General features: G+C 45.6%; 1 protein-coding gene across 2 annotated transcripts in view; it reads right to left on the bottom strand.

Annotated features, from left to right (window-relative positions):
• The window catches only part of LOC311340695 (protein kinase C beta type), a 98,618-nt gene that overhangs the window by 1,304 nt on the left and 71,982 nt on the right, over positions 1 to 25,332 (bottom strand). The window contains exons 14-17 of one of the 2 annotated variants that reach the window (XM_084465571.1): positions 24,803 to 24,883; positions 23,473 to 23,580; positions 19,074 to 19,214; positions 10,651 to 13,269 (exon numbers count right to left, since the gene is read on the bottom strand). In XM_084465571.1, the coding sequence (XP_084321697.1) occupies positions 13,081 to 13,269; positions 19,074 to 19,214; positions 23,473 to 23,580; positions 24,803 to 24,883 (519 nt within the window). In that variant the 3' untranslated portion in view covers positions 10,651 to 13,080. Of the gene's footprint in view, positions 1 to 10,650; positions 13,270 to 19,073; positions 19,215 to 23,472; positions 23,581 to 24,802; positions 24,884 to 25,332 lie in introns of those variants that run through there. The other variant, XM_084465572.1, reaches the window with a different exon arrangement.

The following is a 25,332-nucleotide window of genomic DNA, read 5'->3' on the forward strand; positions in this document are numbered from 1 at the left end:
CCAGCAGTTTCCATGTTGTTTTTTTTCACAATAAGAGTCGAAGCCGTTCAATCAACAAAAGGACAAAAGCGGCGAGCGTAAGAGAGAAGGATCCGGATCCAGTGAGCCGGGGAGGACGACGGAGGCGAGGGAACAGCACGAAATAGCAAAAGAGTGGTGGAGGGACAGGGGAGAGTAGAGGCTCACAGATAGCCTACATACAGCGGGACGGACAGATCGGTGGTCGACTTGAAGCAAAAGAGTAGGAAAGAGTGGTGTGTGTGTGTGTGTGTGTGTGTGTGTGTGTGTGTGTGTGTGTGTGGGACATGGTTGGGGGAGGGTGTTCTCTGGGTCAAGCCATTGCTAATGCACTGCTTGGCTTGAGAGAGAGAGAGAGAGAGAGAGAGAGAGAGAGAGAGAGAGAGAGAGAGAGAGAGAGAGAGAGAGAGAGAGAGAGAGAGTACATCAGTGAGCAGAGAGTGGGTTAGATGTGGGGGAGGGACAGCCGTTTTACACACACACACACACACACTCACGCACGCACGCACACACGCACGCAAGCACACACGCACGCACACACATGCACTGACACACGCAAACACACCCACATGCCCGTAGCCAGCTATGAGGTCACCGAGGTCGCCACTATTTTGGAGCTGAAAATCAAATATGAAACTCAATAGTAAACTGTATAAAGAAGGAGCGGTTGAGAAGTGGTCCGAGATGAGCCCATGCTTTATTCAGTTTGGACTTTGTTACTTTGTGTCCGTCGTGTGTGACATCTGGTGGTGCAAGCACATGCTGAGCAAAAACCACCCCCTCAACAAAACTGAGTCCCCCCCTCTCCTCACTATATTCAAACCCTGGTTACAGACACTGCACACACACACGCACGCACACACACACACACACACACACACACACACACACACACACACACACACACACACACACACGCACACACATGCACGCACGCACGCACGCACGCACACACACACACACACGCGCACACACACACACACACACACTCACACACACACACACACACACACACACACACACACACATACACACACACACACACACACACACACACACACACACACACACACACACACACAAACATAGATACACACATACACTTACACTAACACAGACACACACACACACACACACACACACACACACACACACGCGCACACACACACACACACACACACACACACACACACACACACACACACACACACAATCATATCAGCAAGCAGCATACTGTACAGTAAGACTGCATGTTCACCGAAGGAAAGGAGAAAGCTAAATGCATAGCAGGGAAACCTGGCTGAAGACACGTGTGTGTGTGTGTGTGTGTGTGTGCGTGTGTATGTGTGCGTGCATGTGTGTGTATGTGCGTGCGAGTTGGATGGAGGGTGTAATCCTATGTTCTTTAGAAACCACCACGTGGAGTTCCCTAAAGCGGTCAGTATACAGTATGCGCCCACATACAGGAACCCACACACACACACACACACACACACACACACACACACACACACACACACACACCCGCACACACGCACACACACACACACACACACACACACACACACACACACACACACACACCCATAGACACGTGTCTAAGCTGATTAAACTTAAGTGTGTGTTAACAAGGGAGTAAATAACATACACATTGAGGGAGTCTATCAGACAGCCCCTTCAGTGCTGAGTGGGCACAGAGCACCAGGGGGGCCCAAGAACTCTCTGCAATCCTCCCAGAGTCTTTCTATTTGTGCTCCCTCAGCCCAACATTGGATTATTTGTAGAATCCATACGATTTACTCCCCGTTCCTTCATAACTGTTAAAAGCTATATTGTATTTTATTTGAATTTGAATCTAGTTTAATTTGATTGTATTTTATTATTCACAGAAAATACAGAGTATGTCACACAAACATTCCACTGCATATGCTGTATAAGTATGTGACAAATAAAAACCTTTGAATCTTTGAATCTAACCTCGACCTCGACACGTGCCGTCGTGGTCACATGTCACGCGCGTTCACGCCATTTTCCTAATCAATGTCATTTTCTTATCAAGATGGCGGAGGTGTCTTACAAGGGATTTCTGAAGGGATCTGGTGGTTTGGATTGAGCAGAATCTATACCTCGGCCACCCCTTGACCTGCCACGAGCAAGCGAGTCAATCGACGATGTGGTGGTGCAGTCACAGAGATGGATACACACACACACACACGCACACACGCACACACACACACACACATGGAAACACATAGTCACAGAGGTGGATACACACACACACACACACACGCACACACACACACACGCACACACACACACACACACACACACACACACACACACACACACACACACACACACGGAAACACATAGTCACAGAGGTGGATACACACACGCACACCTGGAAACACATTGATAGATAGATACAGCCGGAATAACACGATCACATAAATAGATAGATAAAGCAGGAAACACATGGTCACATAGATAGATACAGCCGCGAACATGTCGATAGATAGATAGATACAGCTGCAATCACAGGATCACATAGATAGATAGATAGATACAGCCGGAGACACATAGTCACATAGATAGATACAACCGCAATCACGTGGATAGATAGATAGATACAGCCGCAATCACATGATCACATAGATAGACGCACCCGCAATCACATGATCACATAGATAGATAGATGCAGTCGGAATCACGTGGATAGATAGATAGATAGACACACCTGCAATCACAGGATCACATAGATACTGTAGATACACAGCCGCAATCAAAGGGTCACATAGATAGGTAGATAGACGCACCCGCAATCAAATAATCACATAAATAGAAAGACACACCAGGACTTATATAGTCACATAGATAGAAAAATGCCAGGAATCACAAGGATAGCTAACAAGTCACCAAGGATTGCAAAATAAATAGATACTGTGTCACAAAAGCTCAACCACCCAGCAGATAAGAAACAGGTAGAAAGACATAGACCACTATGAAGATAGACGGATACAGTAAATCAAAAAATAGATAAAATGTAGATAGATATTATATGTACATAGACGGATAGAAAAATAGCCATATAGATGGCGTAGATACATAGACAGGTGGGTAAATAGATAGATACATAGATAGATAGTGTATAGAGATAGATAGATACAATAACAACCACAACATACCAGATGTCAGATGAATGGGGGACACCATACACTAACCACACTGACACTTTACACTAACCACACACTGACACTTTACACTAACCACACACTGACACTTTACACTAACCACACACTGACACCATACACTAACCACACACTGATACCATACTTTAACACTTTAAACCAACCACACACTGACACCATACACTAACCACACACTGATACCATACTTTAACACTTTAAACCAACCACACACTGACACCATAAGCTAACACTTTACGCTAACCACACACTGACACCATGAATACGACACCATACACTAACCACACACTGACACCGTACACTAAGGTGACCACATTTCTGAGACAAAATCCGGGGACATTTTCGGTTCAGCGGTGTAAAAACCTCCAAACATGTAGTGTTTTTGTCATAGAAAAACTAAAACGGGGACACTGCCCTTACCATTCACAAAGCAGGGGGGAGGAGGTGGGGGGGTTACGGGCTGGCGGAGTTGTTGACGGGGGGGGAGACAATTTTTCCTTTTTTCATTTTTTTCTTTATTCCAATATCGGATCTTTCAGTCACAGTGAAAACCGGGGACATTTCCGGGGACAGCAGTAGCCGGGGACAGGTCACTGAAAACGGGGACTGTCCCCGGAAACCCCCAGACTGTCCCCGGTACACTAACCACACACTGACACTGTACACCAACCACACACTGACACCGTACACCAACCACACACTGACACCGTACACCAACCACACACTGACACCGTACACTAACCACACACTGACACCGTACACTAACCACACACTGACACCGTACACCAACCACACACAGCACCGGAAGACACACACCAGATAACAACAAGCAGATGGACTCCGGTGAGCTCCAATGGACGAGAGGAGAGAGAGGGGACAGAGGACGCACAGAAATGAAGAAGGGGAGATAAAAAAAAGAGAGCGGGTGGAGAAGAGGGGGTGGGGGGGGTATAGTCTTCACAAAAGACCAGAAAGCGAAGAGACGGCGAGGAGTGCACAACAGAAAAAGAGGACACCACACACCGTCACTGCTCCTACCTCCTCCATGTCTCCTCCTCATGGCAGGGGGGCCCCGTGCCACAGCCGGCCCAGCATCAGATCACTTTGCTCGGGGCGGGTGGCCCACTAGAGTCCCCTGCCTCTCAATCAGGCCAAGCCCTGGGAACCTCACTCTCATCTCATGCTTTATTGATTTTCATTTACATTTTCAACAACAACAACAACAACAATAACAACACCAACATCAACAGTTTTAATATGGTCATCGTAGATGACGTTTTGCCGATGTTGCATTGTAAATAGGAGCGTTTTCCATTAGACTGCGGGGTGTAGTTTAATGTTACGGTCCAGGGTTTTGTGTACAGAACACACACCAGTTTACATTGCAGACAAGACATCCTGCACATTATGTACCGCTGCACACGCGCACACGCACGCACACACACACAGCTCCCAGCAATGTATACAAGCCTAATGTGCTCCATCTTAGCACGCTTCGATAGCAGTCAATGCTGAGAGGCAAAGATAGAGATAGAGATATTGAGAGAGATAGATATGGAGAGAGGGCAATATGACGAGAGAGCGATATCAAGAGAGAGAGAGAGAAAGAGAGAGATAGAGAGAGAATGACATAAGCGATGAGTATCTGTGTAGTTTATAGATACACAACGACAGTCAGTACAACATCAGTTTGTGGATCGCATCACATACACTACATTTGCACATGAGCACAGTATAATGCAGCAGTACTACACTGCCATACATTGCACTCCTGATTTCACAATGAAAGCACACAGACCACTGTATTAAATACACACTGTATGTAGGGTCAGACATCAGCTAGGGAATGCCCTTGAAAATTTTGTCTTCAAGGCCTCTTGACCTGACAACCCTTTCAGTAGACTATAGAAAGATATATAGGTTATAGAACTTACGTGTCATAGAAAGATAAATAGGTTATAGAAGCTCATTATTTTAGTATGTTATAGAAAAGATACATAGGTTATATAACCTAAGACTCTCAGTATGTTATAGAAAGATAGCTTGACGATAAAAAGTTAATTGAAAGCTTGATAGCTCATAGAAGAAAGATAGGTTATAGAAGGTCCCGTTAATATCAAATAATGTTTGATATAGTCAATGTAGACAAGCACACACATAGACATACAAACGCACACGGACGCACACACACTTTATCATTCGGTGCGCTGTTCTGTTCAGATCTAGGGGTTTGGCATTCATTTCCTTTCCAACCACCCCTCGCTTTCCTCCTTCTCTCCTCATCTCTCTCCTTCCTTCCTTGCTACTGTCACCCGTCCATCACACTCTCTCTCTTTTACTCCATCTCTTCTCAGAAATGAGGATTAAAGAGACAGTGAGAGAGAGAGAGTGAGAGACACAGAGAGAGAGAGAGAGAGAGAGAGAGAGAGACTGTGCTGACCTGTTTTGGGCTGATAAGCGTTGTCTCCTTTGTATGAAAGCTAGGCTTTAATTTTTCACAAGGGGCGGGGGAGGAGGCGGGGGCCGGCGGTGGGCAATGTACAGAATTAATTGGCATCCACGGGCACATGAGCATGCAGAACGGCAGCACTGCCATTTGCATGTGGCCCTAGGTGTATATATATATATATATATACGCTGCATATAGCGCTGCAGCTTTCTCCATAGGAAATGAATGGCTCTTAAGAGGCTGACCATGGACCCGGCCCTTCAGGGACGGCCCCATGCACACTGCACTGCTGACTCCCATCGCTTTCATTTCGTGATTCATTAAAGGGGACCTGTTGAAGGTAATACGGCGGCATACTGGCCCAATTCAGTAGGGAGCACACAGGGCTCCTGACATCCTAACTAGGTGCCTATATTTTTGCTAAATTTCAAGGAGGCTGGGATGGTTTCTTGGTCGGGGTAGGAGGGCCCATAAGGCGTTGAGTGTTGTTATTCCTCAAAAGTTATTTTTTCTTTGGTTAGCAATTCGTAGTCCGTTATAGTGGTACATTAATAAGATGATGAGATATTGGTTTATAGGTCATTTTTAAAGGGTACATTTACGATTAACAAAGTACTTACAATGTGTTAATTATGCTTTAGAAACACTAAATAGGTTAAATGATTAACACATTGTCATTTGTAAATCATCTTAGAGAACTCATTTTGATTGCTTATTTATGAATATTCATGCATTATGCATTTTGAATTCACTATGAATTCTCTGGTTACTACTTTATTAATGCTCTAAAGTTATCCGTAAAATTAGTCCGTGACCAATGTGAATTCCACAGTACTAAAGTACTTTAAGCATCCTCAATAGGTATCTAATAGGAAGCCTGCTTGCAAATGCGTCACATCCCCAGATTCACAGCAATACAAACCAATCTAGTGGCTGTTTGAGTGACCTGGTAGCATGGGGGGGGGGGGGCTCTTATGATAAGTGGTCATCATGAAATATGCACAGCTTGTTGTAGCTGCCTGCATCGCTCCACAGAAAGAACACCCCCCCCCTTTATTACCTGACTTCCTGCCCCAATTCTCTCCCTCTGGTACAATTCCTTTCTTTATACTTCTTTTATCCTGTTTTCATTCCCAAAATGTACTTACAATTTTAGCTCCTGCTTAGATTTGTAGTTGTTTTTATTTATAAGTTTCAAATATATCTCCTAAAACCGTTTGTCCCGATATGAATACAATATTGAATCTAATTTAAATTGTTGCAACATGGTGACACATTAATGCTTAACGTTTGGATTCTGCAAGTATCTATAGTCTTCAGATTAAGCTTTAAATAAAAAGGTCTAGAAACATTGCCTCAAAAAGGTTACAACAGAGAGCATATGGTCACTTTATCGTGATCGTGATCTTCTTCGGGATTGGTTTAGATAGAAGCAGCAACGCCCAATCTGCCTCACCGGAGAAACTTCAGAGTTATGAAGTGAAATGATATAGAAATTCAGGAAGATTATCAGGCTAACCCTAGGTACCCCCCCTCTCTTATATCTATCCTAGATATAAGCAGAGCAACACTACACCTCGGTTTCCAACGTGTGCCATCTGTTTCAAGAGAGATAGCAGAATGGATAGGGCAGCCGTCGGCTACATTTTGTACCATAAACATAGCATGTACACATTGCACGGACATACAAACAGTAAAACAAAACTGCTGCCACGCTTGGCACATCTTTCAAATACTTTTATTTTTCATGTATACCATCTTTTGCTCTGTATTTTCTGGAAAAAGCTTTGGCACATGGAAAGCCTCGTGGAAATGACTTCTCATTCTATATGTCATTGTATTCTGTGCACAGACAGTAGCTCGGACCACATGATTCAAGCACTAGAGACATGAGAGAGCGTGATTCATTAACAGAGCTGTATGTGTAGCTTGTATCGATTGGTTATAATACTTTTTAAAAAGGTGGAATAAATGTGTTTCGCATGCACAAGGTACACTCATACATACATACCTATTCCTCAAGATACACACACACAATACTTTGTTAGACAACTTCTCTCAACTCGATCTTTGACAACAATGTGGATGAATATACTATATACAGTATATACCATATAAAGTATATATATATATATATATATATATATATATATATATATGTATGTTGGACATTTGACACAGTTTGATTTTGTTATCTATAGGTTTATGCATGAATATTACCTTTATGTATAGGTTGTTAGTTACAGTGGTTGCAGTTCATGATAAAGTAAATGTATTTCATCCCATAAAATATCAGCCAATTCCATAATGATTTGCACTGTGAATGACTAACCCATAATTCCACAGAAAATCGCAAGACATGAAACAGCGGTTAAGTAGACCCTTTCCACTGAAGCATCCTCATAGGACGAACACAGGTGTCACTCATAACACTAATTATGGGTCTGCTCCTTTATGTACCAGGGCAAAGGGCGTAGACTAAGGCCCCACCCCCCACTGGAGGCTTTTAAAAGGTTTTCTGTTGCATCCCCACAATGTTTTTCAGAACTTTCCTCGCCCCCACATGGAAGGTAACGAGTGAAAATGGTGTGGTGTAACTTTTCCGCTCAAACATGCAAAAATCCACAGAAGAAAATCACGAGCCTGCATGCAACAGCGCGTCGTAGTTTTTTTTTTTTAAAAGACAGGTTTTGCCTGTCCACACGTAAGGGCTGCGTTTTCAGAATAATCCACTCTGGAAGACGGTTTTAAAAGTCTCAGTTTTCTGGCCCCAAAAACCTCCGTTGTCATGCCAATGCAGGGCAAAACCGCAGCAAAACCTCATAGTTTTCTTAAACCCTCCGTGGTCATGCAGAGGGGTCCTCAACTAGTGAAAATAATCTACTACCTGTGCCCTGGTCATCAGTGTTTATGAGCGACACTTGTGTTCGTCCTACGAAAACGCCTCCGTCAAAACAGTCTATGGGATCGTCAATGAAGTTCCTCGAAGCAAGTGGAAGCCCCCTCAACACATTTATCAACCGGGATCTCAACAACACACAATGCTGATCATTTTCCATCCTTCTATTGCTGTGACTTAAGAGTGCATGGTCTACACACACACACACACACACACACACACACACACACACACACACACATGTGCAAACAGACATACAGCACACACCAGCAACAGTTTCACACTAAACATTTGTTCATCTTGGCTTTGTTTAAGAAGTTGTTGTGAGACGCGTGGCTGTGTCCGATTGTGCCGTCAATGCGTGCGCGTGTGGGAGTGATCTCTTCTATACGTTTCATGTGTAGGTGCCATCCCATGCCAAATAGACAGCGGTGCACACACATGAGACAGAGTGCAGAGTATGTGAGCACACACACACCCCCACACCCTGAACAAACGTGGTGCACTCTCTGCGTAATCAAAACCGTGTCCTAGCCAGTGATGTACAGTAGGTTTCAGAGCAACATAACTGGTGTTGTGAAGATAAATGTTGCGTTTTCCTGCTGGCAACATCCCTGTTAACACCATCGAGCTTCACATGTACACATTCATTAACTCACACTTCATTAACCCACGCCATTGTTCAAAAAGGAATAAAAAGCCAAACAAGGAAATTGCTAGCGCAGCAACGTTATTAGGTCAAACCTTCCCAAAGTGAGCCTCTTGTCAAGGCTAGCCTTCCGTAACACAGCCCATAAGCGCGGCTGCTACCAACGCATCTTGTAACTCTGTCTGTCATGGACACACACACACATGCATGAAGACCACAGATAGTTGGCATTCCACTGTCTCTTTTCAGGAAATAGGGTTGGTAGAAAACACATCAGGCATGAAGTCAACAGCAAAACATCCTAGGTAGTAGTAAAACAAAAAACCCAGAAAAATTGAAAATAACATATACGGTTGCAAATGAAAATAACCCAACAACACTGCATTGAATGCACTTTGTTCCGGCGACACCATTGTCGTCAGAACACGTCAGAAATCCCAGGTGTGAGTATGAAATAGACCAATCACCGGGGTTCGAATCCTAAAGCACCAGCACAAAAAAAAACGAAAATGAATGTAATAAAACAGACGAGCAACCCTTTTATCCTAGCAGTAGAACAGGTAACACCATTGCTTTTCTCTGCTATAATATGTTGTCCACAGGCCAGCCGGCCAGCACATTGGACTGGAAGCTTCACACTGAACTGAACTGAGCTCCTTACTCAAACACACACACATACGTGCCCGCACGCACACACACACACACACACACACACATGCACAGTCCTGACACACACACACACACACACACACACACACAGTACATCTGTTGCATCCAGTCTAGTATGAAAAATGCAAAATGCAAAGACATAGTGAAACACGCACGCACGCACGCACACACACACACACACACAGACACAGACACAGGAACGATTGTTACAATGTAAACAACTGCCCGGTTTCAGCGCATCATGCTTTTGTCTAACACAAGTAAACTAAGCACTAGTCTTCCGTTGCTTGAATACGATAGTCATGATATTAGGAGTATAGTAGCTAATATGTAAGTCATATGTGTATCTGCCTATAGCTAACTATGAGCCCGTAATAAACTACATCTTCTCGACGCTATATATTTGATAAATGGAAATAATCTCGGGAAGCAAAACCCACAGGCTATCAGTGGACTAGGAAAACTCATGCAAAAAAAGGTTTAAGTCCGTCAACATTCAGATAAGATAAGGAGCACACACAGCGACTACCGTCGTCGTACAGAGAATCAAATGCACATCCGAGATATACACGATGAACCACAAGGGCCGACAAAGCAGAGCGATTTTTACTTAGATCTAAATAAACCCCCCCCCCCCCCACCCACCAAATAACCCCCAAAAGAATAAAAGAATAAACACATATCAATTCCACAGATATATTCGATAAGTATGTGTATATATGTGTAATATCTGAATTCCAAGTTTTAGGGAGTGCAGAGTTAATCACGATTGTGTAGTAATGTGCGTAACAGTGAATGTGTGCGTCGACTCGACGTGGTGCGTTTTCTTTGTTGTGTGTTTTAAAGCGATGCTGTACGCATTCTTTTGTTTGGGATATTGTTATGAGCTGTGCGCCAGCAGATATGGGCCCTGTTTCAAGGAGCAGGTGAGGATAATTCTCAAGTCCAAGGGGTAATCTCTCTTTTTTGGCGTCGCCTATGGTCGTAAAAAAAAACACTGCCGCTTCAAACGTGAGTCGAAGAGCGCTGTTTGCTGCGGTGCCTTGGCCGTCCCTTCTCTGGCGGGAAAACCACGAGCCGGTTGATGGAATACGCGCCACTAGCTGAATATAGACAAAACAAACTGCCGCTTGGGATTTGAACGCATGGCAGGAATGTCGCCACTGGCACTGAGGTTCGTAACATTCATAATACTGCGAAGGCAAGGGGCTCGTGTTAGCAATGGGCTCACAGTTGTGTTACCTGCTTCGGCGATAAATATTGACTTAACTGACATTTATTTAAACTATCTTCGAGATTGCGACTTTGAAATTAGTATAGTCTATTAGAATAGTGTATCTGATGTCATGTCATCGTAGGGAGAGTGTCCTCTCCCAACGGAGCCCGCCATGTTCTACGGTAGCCCAGAATGGTCAAACGACCCTAGAGAGGTCACATTCTCGCATCTATCTCGATTGTAAGCTATGACCCGATCCATCGAGGAACACTCATCACTCGACACTCTGCTCCCTGATGCTGTCACAGACGACGACATCATTTTGGAAGTACGTACCGCCACCTTACACAATGCAGACCCATGCAGGCCACCGTAGCTTCTCCTGTGTTGGTGGAGAGGGAGGGATTGGGGGGGGGGTATTCAGTCGGTTGCAACCTCACTGCTCGATAACATGCTAAGGCCTACAAGCTCCACCTTTAAACACAAACTCGGACTCGAGTGAGACTTGACTGGTGCCGTCAGGACTTTCGGTTTCACTACGGCTTATTCCACCTTGGATGGTTTGAACCTAAATGATGAACGCTCATGACAGGCTTCAGAAGTCATCCATCCGTCGCACAACCTGAATGACACGCTCGATATCGGGGAACTCCCACGCCGGCGACGGCGTTTCACTGCTTTCTGTCGGTCGAAGTCTCGTCGGCTCATTTGCATAACGTCACCGTGGGAAGGCTGGATCTGCGGGTGCTCGTTGAAGCCGTCTAGACAGTCGTTTAACGTGTATGATCACGATATATTGATCTACGTATTTTGGAAGAAAGGTTAAGCTCTGGTTAAGCTCTACTTTTCCACCTGCTTGAAATACTTTGAACATGCAACAATGTCATTAAAGTTTATTCGTCTTTTTGCGGTTCATTTGTGGTTCGTTCGTCCTTTGTGGTCCCGTCGTGCAGTGGGTCAGAGATGCTATAGAGCCCACGCCCAAAATCAAAAGGCACTTCTGGCTGTCATGAGCCGACCACCAGACCCTGTAGCGCGCCTGGCAAAGGGACAAACCATTATCTCAGCGTTCAGAAGGTTCCCGTAAATTGCTGCTTGAATAGTGTAGGCGTGGTCAAAAAAACACTTTTACTAAGTGTGTGAGCGTATCAATGGCCTATTACATCAATTTAGACACGTCCCGTTGACTTTATTGTAAAGATAAAAGAGGCTTCTTAAAAGGGGGAAAAGCCAAGACCATGTGACCATATCAAGTTGTTTTTTGGCGTTAATCTAAACCAATGAGACGGACAGAAAGAGGTCGCCATGGCAGCGTTGGGTGTGCTTACCTCGGAGCTAACCTGCTATGTACCGGGTTTGCTTCAGGTTCGCAGCATGAGTCGCCATGGTAACTGAACTGAAAGTAGTCGGAACTTGGTATCTGAAACTGAATTTCCTAGCATTCCCTGAATTCCTACTTAACATATCAGGCTGACCTTCTTGAAACAGGGCCATGGATTCACTACACATTGTGGTACGACTCCACATGTTTAAGATAAGGGCTTGTGTGTGTGTGTTTTACCCTCCAATGTTGCAGATTCCATCTGAATATGTCAGTCGACCGCGCGTGTGTGTGTGTGTGCGTGTGAGTGTGTGTGTGTGTGTGTGCATGCATGCATGCATGAAGAAGGTGCACGTTATGCATGAACAGTATCTAAGCGGATTTCAACTACGGTGTGTTTGTGTCCGTGTGTGTCTGTGTGTGCTCGTTCGTGCTTGTGCATGTGTGTGTTCGGTGTGTGTGCTTGTACGTGCCTGTGCGTATGTGCGGCGTGTGTGCGTGTGTGTGCGTGTGTGTGGGCGACTATGCAACCCCTAGGTGTGTTGGGTATGTGTCATGCGTTTCTACACGTATGTTATTGTATTATTGTATGCTATCATAATGTTATCGTATGGTTATTCCTGGTCTACATAGGACATAGGACCCCGGCAGGATCAGGCCCTGCGGCCGGCCGGGCTGCCGGCCGGGATGCTGGCCTCGACCGGGGGGAACTCTGAGTTGATGAAGGAGAAGCCCTGGAACTCCTCTTGGTCCAGGTTATCGATCACCTCCTGGTCCGGCGGGGTCAGCACTGGCGGGTGGCGCGTGAAAAAGCGGTCAAAGTTCTCTGCATCCTTGCCACACTGCGTTGGGGTTGGGTGGGGAGGGTAGGAGTGGGGGGGAGGGGGGAGGGTGTGGGTCAGGTGAGGAGAGGGAGGGTAGGGGTCCGGGGAGGAGGTTGGGTGGGGTTAGGTGAGGAGGAGGGGGGGTAGTTGGGGTTGAAGGGGTGGGGTTAGATGAGGTGGAGGGAGGCGTGGGGTGGGGTTGGAGTGGGTTCAGGTGAGTTGGGAGGGGGGAGGTGGAGTTGGAGGGGTGGGGGTGGGGTATAAATGGATGCAGGGAGAGGGGGAGGAGGGGGAAAAGACAAGGTAAACAACAACAAAAAAGGCGGGGCTTGATCGGAGGATGTGAGGACAACATGTGAACATGTATCTTGCATGGGGGGTGGTGGTACATAACAGGACGTCTGACATGTGTCAGCCTCAGATCCAAAAAAGACAGCAAGAAATACTTGAGTGATATAACTGCACCACCATTTCTATCCTTTTTGTTTTGCGTTTGTAATCCTATTTTTCTCATCATATTCATCATTCATCATCATCATCATCATCAACATCATCATCATTCATCCCAAAAAAATTTAACAGGGACAGCTATTGCTATTGGCTCTCAACGTCTCCAAACACACGACTCTGTAACAGTATGGGGCGCTGTGTTCTTTGAAGGGCATCCAGGAAAGGGAACTCTGCGCTGTTAGATGACGCAGTGATGCAGCGAACTGTGTTCATTTTGAGTATGCATACCGACCTGAGATCAATCCCATTTCTGGACTGAACCTTCATGATAATGACCAAGAGTAAGAGTTGGCTTACTGGCTTGGGACCTGGTATGGGTCTGTCAAAAATCTCTATTAACTTTCCTTTGAGTTACTTTCATCAAAAAGGGCTGGCCAACGAGGAATTTGATCCTAGTTGGGTTTTTTTTAATTGAGTGTCTTTATTTATTTTGTCCTGTGCCTCAATGTATTGGTCTTTAATTAAGAGGAAGTTGGCTTCCACAGGAAGTATGTCCCCCAAAGGAAACCTGAGCACTCATTTAAGGTCGGAAAATAAAAGTCTTAAAGAATAAGGACAGCCTTATCCGAGATTTTAGGGAGGTATAGAAAGAGGGACAGGGTGTTTTGCAGCTCAAACTAGTTCTGTATAATATTGAATATTTGAGAGAAGCAATATTAAGTGGAGGGAAGAGGAGAAGAGAGGATAGAAGAAGTATAAAGAAGAGGAGAGAAGAGTAGAGGAAATAGAGAGAGAAGAGAGGAGAGAGGAGGGGAGAGAGGGGAGAGGAGGGGAGAGAGGAGAGAGGAGAGAGGAGGGGAGAGAGGAGGGGAGAGAGGAGAGGAGAGAGGAGAGAGGAGAGAGGAGGTGAGAGCGGGGAAAAAAGAGTAGAGGAAAAGAGAGGAGAGATTAGAGGAGATGGGACAGTTTATTCCATCCTCTTGGGGCAGGCGCTTGAGTGCCAGAAGGCAAAATAAATGAATAAATCATATTTGTGATTGTCATCTTTCTTGGCCCTGATGCTTCAGCCATCTGGTTTCCCGTGGAGAATTAAGGGGATTATTAAGAACAAGGATCTAAAGCTTTCAAACTAGCTAGAATAACAAAAAGACTGGGTTTCGGTGTATTTCATTGCAATGAATTGTTTGTCTTTGTTGTTAAATTAGCAGGGCTTGGGACAGTCTTCTTCTACCCTTGTTTATTTATTTGTTTATTTGACAGGGGCAATGCACAGTAGCAGTGCCAGAGTTATTAGCTATAAATTAGCTATAAGCTAATTTACATCTGTAGTCTCCCCTGTTGTGTCTCCCTCAAATGTTAAGGTCAATTTAAACATGATTGGCAGGAACAGGGACCTCCAAATTACGTTCATATGCTCATCCCGACCAGGATTTATCTCCTGTTTATCACAGATCACACAGGGATGGCACAGGGAAACAAACAAACACATATATAGAAACACACAGCACGACATGTACAGGTGAGCCAACACTGAGAGGACCAGGTGAGTGGACTGAGGCCTGGATGGACAGACGGACGGATGGAGGGAAGGAGAGAGGATGAATGACAGGAACAGAGAGAGAGAGTGTGTGTGTGTCTGGAGGAGGACGGCCGTGGAGGAGAGCTCCGCTGGAGCCTGGTCTGGGAGAAGGGTTACTCCCCGGGACTCTCTTGCGGTAGTACACGCCGGTCCACACAAGATGGAGTCCAGCCGGACACCCTCCGACCCTGAGGCGAACGGATCCGATCGACCAATCGATCCATTGTTAGATCGAATGACCCCGTCAGTGCAGTGGTGTGTTGATGAGGGTGAGTCATCTCCAGTACGAGAGTAAAACGGCGTGTATATCACCAGGCATTGCAACAAGTAACAACCAAACCCTCAAACACTTAACCCTAAAAGAAAAACAGGGTTTTTTTCCATTAATAACAACATATAGTTCATCCAAAAGCACAAGTTCCTAATCTGTGAGAACGCCTATGCATTGAGAGTACTACCCATGATGCTAGTGGGGCCCCAGGAACCCTGAATCTCGGGGCCCCAGGAAACACCCTGCAGACATGTGTCTCCAGCTACCCAGCAGAGAGAGGCATGGACAGCACCACCATGTTGGTTACACACAGGGAGAGTCAACAAGTGGAAGACATAACAGAGAGAGAGAGAGAGAGAGAGAGAGAGAGAGAGAGAGAGAGAGAGAGAGAGAGAGAGGGAGAGGGAGAGGGAGAGTGAGAGAGAGAGAGTGAAAGAGAGAGATGTAGAGAGGGATAGAGGGAGAGAGAGAATTAGAGAGAGAGTGAAAGAGAGAAAGGAAGAGAGTGAGAGAGCAAGATATAGGGGATGATAGTGCACAAAGAGCAGATGGAGATGGAGACACAGTAGGCAAGAAGAGAGAAGAGAAACAAATACAATTCATCTAGAAGGGGATGGAAAGATAAAGTGTGGAGAGAAGAGGAGAGGTATTTGGGATAAAACAGAAGGGGAGAGCCCGTGGAAGAGAGGGCTGAGTTCAGAGACAGAGAGAGCAGAGGAGGAGTCAGACAACATATGTTGCTACGGTAGACACAGGATCGGAGGTGAACACCTGAATGTTAATGTGCCCTTGTTTAAATGAAACTTAATACTCCCTCTCTCGATTGTTTAAATGAGCTTCATTAGTCTCTCTCTCTTATTTAAGTAAGCCTTGCTACTCTCTCTCTCTCTCACTCTTTTTTAAAATGAGCCCTGTAACTCTCTCTTGTTTTAATGAGCCTTGTTACTCTCTCTCTTTCTCTCTTGTTTAAATGAAACGTAATACTCTCTCTCTCTTGTTTTAATGAGCTTCGTTACTCTCTCTCTCTCGTTTGAATTTGCTTCATTAGTCTCTCTCTCTATCTTGTTTGAACGAGTCTTGTTACACTCTCTCTCTCTCTCTCTCTCTCTCTCTCTCTCTCTCTCTCTCTCTCTCTCTCTCTCTCTCTCTCTCGTTCAAATGAGCTTCATTAGTCTCTCTCTCTCTGCCTTGTTTAATTGAGACTCGCTCCTCTCTCTCTCTGGGCGTTTTCCCCACTGATAGTTTGGCAGACTCGTCCGAATTAGGGTTGAGGTTGATACTTTGGTACATTTTCATTTGGTTCAGTTAGTGTTCAAACGCTAACCGATCGGCGATTGTCAACAAACTCCTCGCGGTTGAACTGTTTGCTCGTCTGCTGGACGGAAAATCTGAGGGAAACGCACAATGCTTCCTTGTTGCGGACAATAATAATGGAGCAGCAAGATCTTTGTGCGTTCTTGGGTTTCTTCATTTTGACTTTGGTGTCTCCACCGTCTCCACCTTTCGGTCACTGAATAATTCCAAAAATCGTCAGCGCCGTTGTGAGTGACCACAAGCAATTGCTTTGTACAGGCCTAGGCGTCCGACCGTATTTCTGTTGAGTGCTTTAACCTCCTGAATGCACCGTTGAACCCACAATGCATTGTGTTTTGGTTCGCTTCCTGTAGCTGAACCTGATCATTTTCCCCACCCTAAACCGAAATATCCTCCTTTCATTTTGTATTTGGATACTAAAACAGTATTAGAATGCTTCACGCAGCAATCCTACGTGATATTGTAGTTTTGCTTCTAACACTGTAGAAATGAAAGGCAGAAAACCATCAGTGGATTAACACGCGATTCTGCAGCGGTGCATTTCACATTTGTTCGGATAACCTAAGGGATATCAAACGCTTGAAAGGATGTATTTGGTCTGCAGATCCACAGACCCCGATGTGTTCGGGTCTGCGGATCAAGGTGAGGCCGCCTCAGGCCCCATCTGTTTCCCATTAATATTATACATGAGAGAGAGAGGTAGAGAGAGGCAGAGAGAGAGGGAGAGAGGCGGAGAGAGAGAGAGAGAGAGAGAGAGATAAAAAGAGGTAGAGAGAGAGGCGGAGAGAGGTAGAGAGAGAGAGAGAGAGGGAGAGGTAAACCGAACGAGAGAGGAAAAAACAGTAAGCATGGGACAGAGGGAAACAGAGCAAACAGAAGACGGGGATAGAGAGAAAGACAGCGACACTTGTTTTGTTTTAGCTTGTCCTCTCGTTGCCCTCTCCACCCCTCCACGCCACTGAGTCCACACCAGCCTAGCTCTCCTCCCTCCCTCACACAGCGATGCAAAACCAAAGGCGGGCCGCTCTTCTGCCAAGTAGATCAACAATGGCCACAAATCACCCCTCAATGCACTATACGATCATCATCATCATCATCATCACCGTCATCCTCGGCATCGTTTCCAATAGCTTCACAAAATGGCCGCTTAGGTGCTGTTTAGAATAGCATCCAGCGCAGGACTCTCAGATAGACACAGACATCAAGCGCTTGTCTTCCTTACAAAGCGACCGAGAAGCACGTCTGCTGTGTGACGATGACGATGATCCTCGTCATCATCATCATCATCATTACCCTTGTCATTCTGTTCACAAGAACCGTCATCGAACCTCCTCGTCATCAACCATCTTAACGACCCCAATTACACTTATCGCAATCACACTGATGTTTTCCTCCAGTATTGGTTTACGTACATTGTCTTGTACCAAGGTCGGCTCCCAAAGTCCAACGCAAGAGTGACAAACTAGCGTGCTAACGCGGTCAGCACACATGGCCGTATAAAACACACACACACACACACACACACACACACACACACACACACACTTGTGTCGCTAACAGCGTAACCACATGCACGCAGACACAATGCATTAACAAGATCTCAGACCTTCTGGAAGAACGTTCCTGACAGGCAGCTGAGTGCCTTCCTCGCTTGCCGTCGGAAGAGCATTTTGCAATCAATCTTTTTTTGCGCAACATCATCATTATACCCATTAGGATGATCTAACCCTTTACACATCGCTGCGTCAGAATCCACCCTTTGACTTACCTGCTTGTGTTTTCAATACAACAACACGTGTGTGTGTGTGTGTGTGTGTGTGTGTGTGTGTGTGTGAACCAGAGTGAAAGGACGGGAGAAGGACAGAACACCAGTAAGAAAGACAGAACAGAAACTCTGGCGAATCATCAAAGGAACCGAGAGATGAAACACGACCACCTCCATCGTAGCGGGGCTGGCATCCACACAATGTTTGTCTACGTGTTCAATCACTCCCAAGAAACCCCAACACAGAAGACGGGGGGAAAAACGCTCCACACGTTATTAGCCGGTAAAGAAAATCAACACGAGGCGAAGAAGCTTATAGTACTTATACTACTATCCATCTTGCTGCATAACTGCATAACCAGTTGCAGTCGACGGAGCAGGAGTTCTCCAGACGGCGTTATCTTTAGGACACAGCGTTGTGGTGGTCGGGCGCGGGGACTTACGGCTTTGGGCTTGAAGGGAGGCTGCACCTCCTTGCTCTCCAGTTTCTCCCAGTCCATGTAGCGGAAGAAGCCGTGGTCCCGGATGTCTCGCTCGCCCTCGGGCCCGCAGCCCAGCCTCTTCCCCGGGTGCTTGGTCATCAGCTGGCCGGGTGGAAGAATGAGGGGGCAGAGTGGGTGGGGGGGAGGGGGGAGAGGAGATGGGGTAGAGGGGGGGGGGGCGGGGGGGTGGAGACAAGAGACAAGAGACAAGGTTCAAGACGAGGATTCGGGCCCGTTTCGAATGACCCAGGAGAAAGCGAGTGGTGGTGAGGTTCACGTATACCTGGCTGATATTTTGTAAGCCTCATGGCATAATTGCCTAAGTCATATTTGGGCAAAACTGTGATATCTAACCTAACTGTACTCTCCTAATGCTGCTGATTCCCTGTGCCTCATTGGCTGTATCCTAAGGCAATCAGAGTGCTTCCTACATTCCATAATCACTATGTGCCATGAAGTCATCTATTTGACTTGAGGCATGTTTTAGGCTAAATACAAGATGAAAAAAAAAATAATAATAATATGACCTCTGTAATAATGCTATGAGGCTAACGATTTTAATTATTTCCAGTTTGCGGCAAAAGTGTACAACGGATTGTTTTTGGGTTTGCTTTCTGTAATTGTATCGGATCACGTTCACACTTAAAGCAATCAATTATTTCTTGGTGCCGTCGGGATCTCAGTGACTAGTTCATCGCCATATGATGTCTTTTTGAGAGCTCCTCTTGGACCTGTTCGTCCTGTTCAAGTTAAGGAGAGAATATTAATGTTAATATTATTTTTTGTCAATAAACTGCGAGGCGGCCATTTAATGTTTCTGCTGCTGGTTGTAAAAAAGCTCCACCAATGTCAGCGACCGTGAAGCAGAATATAAAGCTTGATAACGGTCGTGGGTAAACCAACGGAGGACATCCCAGATGCTACGTAGATATTTGCTACAGTCTACGGTTGAAACATTTCATCATCATATCTCTATCTCCTGATCCACACGAGATGTTTATCTCCTTCTCTTTGTTCCTTTTTTCCCTTACTTTGCTAGTTTACCCACGTTTTCCCATATGTCATGTGCTTTATATTATATAGATCAGATATACCATGTGTATATCATGTATAGGGTTACTAACCCTAACCCTACAGATCGATACAGCTGCAGATTAGGTCAGAATACGAAAAAACAGTGAAACCCCACATGCCCATAGCGTGTCTCCTCTCCCTGTTAGGCTGGGGAACAGGGCTGTGGGTGTGTGCCAGGACAACATTCACACCGTCGGGCTTTCACACTGAGAGCCACATGCACACACACTCTCCTCTCACATTACACTAGCCACACTGTGTCTGTGTGTGTGTATGGTGTGTGGTGTGTGGTGTGTGTGTGTGTGTGTGTGTGTGTGTGTGTGTGTGTGTGTGTATGCCTAACATAAATCCTGTAACTGTATTTGCTTCTACTCTATTTGATTTGAATGTATATGACAGCATCAATCTACATAGTGTTCGTTATTGTGTTTGAGGTTATAATTTTACTAGATCGTTTTTTTTATTTCAAGTTATTTTCTTTTATCAGATTTTTATTTAATTTGAAGGCTGGACATGACTGGACTACAATATACAATATACATGCACACACACACACACACACACACACACACACACACACACACACACACACACACACACACACAAGCACACGTGCCAACACACACACACACACACACACACACACACACACACACACACACACACACACACACTATAATAATAATAATAATAATAATAATCACTAATAGCCTATGTGTGTGTGTGTGTGTGAGTGTGTGTGTGTGTGTGTGTGTGTTGGGGGACAATGTGCCAATGCCAGCCATGCTAGCTTATGTGTGCACCCATATCTGTGTGTGTATGAAAACGTACTGTAATCATTGCTCACAATGTATTAAGTTACTATCTCAAATGACCCGTGTCATTAACGCTTGTGTGTGTGTGTGTGTGTGTGTGTGCGCGTGGGGGTTTGATTTACAGCCTGAAGTTACACAGCTATACATTGCCGATATCTCCCTTGGATGCGTAGCTCTGGAAATGTGTATGTGTGTGCGTGCTGCGTGCGCGTGCGTGTGTGTGCGTGTGTGTGTGCATGTGTGTGGGGGCGTATATACAAGGAGATGTCGTTGGTGCAGCAGCCTCCCTCCCTCCATGCAGTCATCCTTCAGAACATATCACTCACTCAGGACGGACTCCTACCGACCGTGGAGCCGGGGAGCTCTGATCCGGACATGTGCCCGGCGACACAGCCCCCAGACCTGGGACGGCCCCGGGGGTTATGAGACACCTCTGTATCTCCCACTGCGGTGAGGTCATTCCGTAGCGGTGTGCTCACTGCGTTTAAAGGGGGAGGCCGATTGCTTTCTCCGTATCCTCAAAATGTCATCGGTCATGTTTTGCAACGTTTCCATGGAGCAAATCAGTGTCATGCACGCCGTATTTGTGTAGGAGCAGTCGAGGAATGTGCGTTGTATTGGTCATATATGTTTTGAACCATTTATGTTTAATCTCCTCGTGTGTGGGTTGTGTAAGGGTTTGTGTGAGGCTGTTGATGTGTCCGTATGTATTCGGATGTTGGCATGGCGATGAAGTCATGAGGGAGGACACGCAGTCAGACAAACGGACACAACTTGAATTCAGAGGATGTGTGAGTGTATGTGTGCGTAGGCCTGTCACGATAACAAATTTTGCTGGCCGATAAATTGTCCCAGAAATTATTGCGATAAGCGATAATATTGCCGTTTTGAGACCATTTTCAACATTTTCAACGTTTGTCAATGTTTGTTGTATTGGCGCCTTTAGTTTCTACCGTTTTACAACAAATGCGATATACCGGCTCGCAGAGGTTAAGTGTTCACCACGGTCATTCGGTTTGAACCCGAAGTGCTCCCACACGGCAGCGGTCGCGTTCGGCTTTGAAACCAATTCCATCTTTGTTTTTCATTCCTCCAAATCTCAACTAGCGTTTTCTCTGGCTTGCTACTCCTCACGGGGCGCTCATGCCGCACTCTGGCAGAGAATGTCTAGGAAGACGCGCAGAAGACGGGCGTATAGACGGGCTCTGACTCTGTGTAACGCCAGGGCTCTGCCTCCCCACACAGAGACCATAGCGGCTGACCAGTGACTGACACGACTCGAGGGTTAACTCCTCATTACGCCAAGGAAGCGAGAGGGGTCTGTCGAGACAGATGCTCCGGAGTGAAAACTCTTGTCATCCAGTCTCTTTGATAGAGAGAGACACGAGAAAATAAAAAAATTTAAAAAGCTTATTTATCGTGGACGGCAAAATTATTGTCTCATTTTAATTTATCGTGTGATTAATTGATTTATTGCTTATCGCGACAGGCCTATGTGTGTGTATGTGTGTGTCTGTTTGTGTGTGTTTCTGTGTGTGTCATGCACTCTGCTCAGTGAGGTGTGGAGATGGGAGATGAGACTGAGATGGTTTGATTGAGACCCAGTCAGACCCCCCTTCTGCTCTGTTACATGCTCAGTACAGAGTGTGTGTGACGTGGATGTGTGTGTGTGTGTGTGTGTGTGTGTGTGTGTGTATGTGAAGTGTGTGTTTGTGCATGAAGTGTGTATGTATGTGTGTGTGGCTTGAAGTGTGTATGTGCGTCTTAAGTGTGCGTATGTGTGTGTGTGTGTGTGTGTGTGTGTGTGTGCGAAAGCAGAGTGGAAATGGCGTGGGAGGGAGCAAAGGAGAAAAAGGTTGGGATGGAGGGACAGAACAGAGTGGGGGGGGGGGGGGTGGAGAGAGGTGCAGAGAAAGAAAAGTGAAGTAGTGGAGGGGACAGTTAGCGGGCAAAGGAACAACGTTTTATTTCTTTCACCGCCAAATAAGTGTTTCTGCACAATGCCTTTAATTATGCAGATCATTTTAAAGTTGTCCTCCTCTCCTCCTCTAACCCACCCTCCTCCCCATCGCCCTGCATTGAGCGAGCAGCACAGCATTGTGAATAGAGTTTGTCTGGAATGGGAGAGAGATTGACAGGGAGGGAGGGAGGGAGAGAGAGAGAGAGAGAGAGAGAGAGAGAGAGAGAGACAGAGAGACAGAGAGACAGAGAGAGAGAGAGAGAAAGAGAGAAAGAGAGCTAGAGAGAGACAGAGACAGAGAGTGAGTGAGTGAGTGAGTGAGTGAGTGAGTGAGTGAGTGAGTGAGTGAGTGTGTGTGTGTGTGTGTGTGTGTGTGTGTGTGTGCGTGCATGCGTGCGTGACTGACTGACTGACTGACTGACTGACTGACTGACTGAGTTAGTGAGTGACTGAGTGTATGTGTGTGTGTGTGTGTGTGTGTGTGAGTGTGTGTCTGTCCGTCTGTACTGACCCCTTTGCAGATGGCAACGGCCTCCTTGGACATGGACTTGGGGTAGGAGACATGGTGCTCCATGATGGACTGGAACAACTCATCCTCGTCCTCCCCATCAAATGGAGGCTGGAGGAGGAAGAGGAGAAGAATGGAGGAGAGAGAGGAGAGAGGGGGAGAGAGGAGAGGAAGAATAGAGAGGGAGAGAGGAGAGAAAGAGAGATCAGAGAGAGTGACGGAGGAGAGAGGAGAGAAAGGAGAGAGGAGGAGAGAGGAGAGGAACGGAGGAGAGAGAGAAGGAGAGAGGGTGAGGGAGGAGAGGAGAGGGGAGACATGATAATAGAGTAGTGGGGAGATTAAATAAACACATTTTTAGATTCATGACATTCAAAAAATGCCACTGATACTGATACTCTATCTACTCTACTCTAATGCTCTACTTTAAAATGCAGAATCCAAATGAAAGGAAAACTCATTATAGGATATAATGAATAGATAACATTTAGTTATAATAGTGTCAAATAGCTATGGCCCTTTGACATTATAACAATAGTACTCAATTTGAAAGGGTAAATTTTTTTAAACTTCCAATCCAATTTTCCCATCATTTGGGGTCTGAATGACTAAAGCGGACAACAATTTAGAAATTTGTCCGGTATACAGTGAGACCGCTTCCACAAAACAGGCTGCAACTGACTGTCAATTGACCTCCTATAAAAGTGTTGGTTTTTGCCACAGAATAGACCAAGACTAAGTAAGGCAAGGATCCCTACAGAACCAATAAAAACTAGGTCTTTACCTCCACCATGATCCGGTCTGTTTTGTTATTGTGCCCAGCCAAGTCTCGCTCATGGAGAGATCTCGCTCTTTTAGAGATTTCCCCTATTGTCATTACAATTACCCTACCCTCCCTTCAACCAAATCTCTAAGACAACACCAAGCTTTGCTTTGGATCGTCCAACACGACAAACTTTTGCCTAAACTCCTCTGAGACCTGCTCAGACACAATAACAAACTGATCGGATCCAGTGAAAGGCAAGGAAAAGAAGTTGTGTATCTGCGTAGGGAGCTCCATAATGTCGTCAGACTCATATTTGGGCATGTCGGTGAACAAGCCCTTCTGGAGAACTCATATTGACTATTTCCCTCATAGGGTTACATGGTAGCCACGAAACCGGCTGCTTCTCCATTGATTAACTTTAATGATTGCTGAAAACCAAATGCTTTTAGCTCATTCTCTCTTTCTCTCTCACACACACAAATACACACTCAAGAACAAACACACACACACACACACACACACACGCACACATACACACACGCACACACACACAGACACACAGACACACACCTGTCCGGCCAGCATCTCGTACAGCAGTACACCGAAGGCCCACCAGTCCACAGACCTGCCGTAGGGCTGGTAGGCTATGATCTGAAACGCAGGAGGTAGGAGAGATGTTTACAATGTCAATGAACAGCAGAGCAAGGAACTGCATGAATGTGTCGTGTCGATACCCAATCGAACGCTGTCTTCTGTTATAACATGCGTTGCATAAAGCTGTGCCATAGCCCCTGGCAACGGCGATAGTGACCATGGTAACCTCACCTACATTGTCTTTATAAAGTGCTGTGTACACTGTTCCAAGCCGAGTCACACAGTTTCCCTGATGCAAGCCACACCTGGTTGTACATGTTTTTTACCCATCAATGATTTAGTAGTTAAGTTTACTTTATATTTCAAACACAATAAAAAAAATCATTCACAACATGGTGCTATTTAATCTGAATGATTGATTGAATGATTGATAGAACACTAAGGAAGTGAAAAGTACATAACTGTGTTTACATCCAGGGTACTTTAAAATACCCTCGCACGCGCAC

Source organism: Micromesistius poutassou (assembly GCF_964030765.1).
Source record: "Micromesistius poutassou genome assembly, chromosome: 1".
Taxonomy (NCBI): Eukaryota; Metazoa; Chordata; class Actinopteri; order Gadiformes; family Gadidae; genus Micromesistius; species Micromesistius poutassou.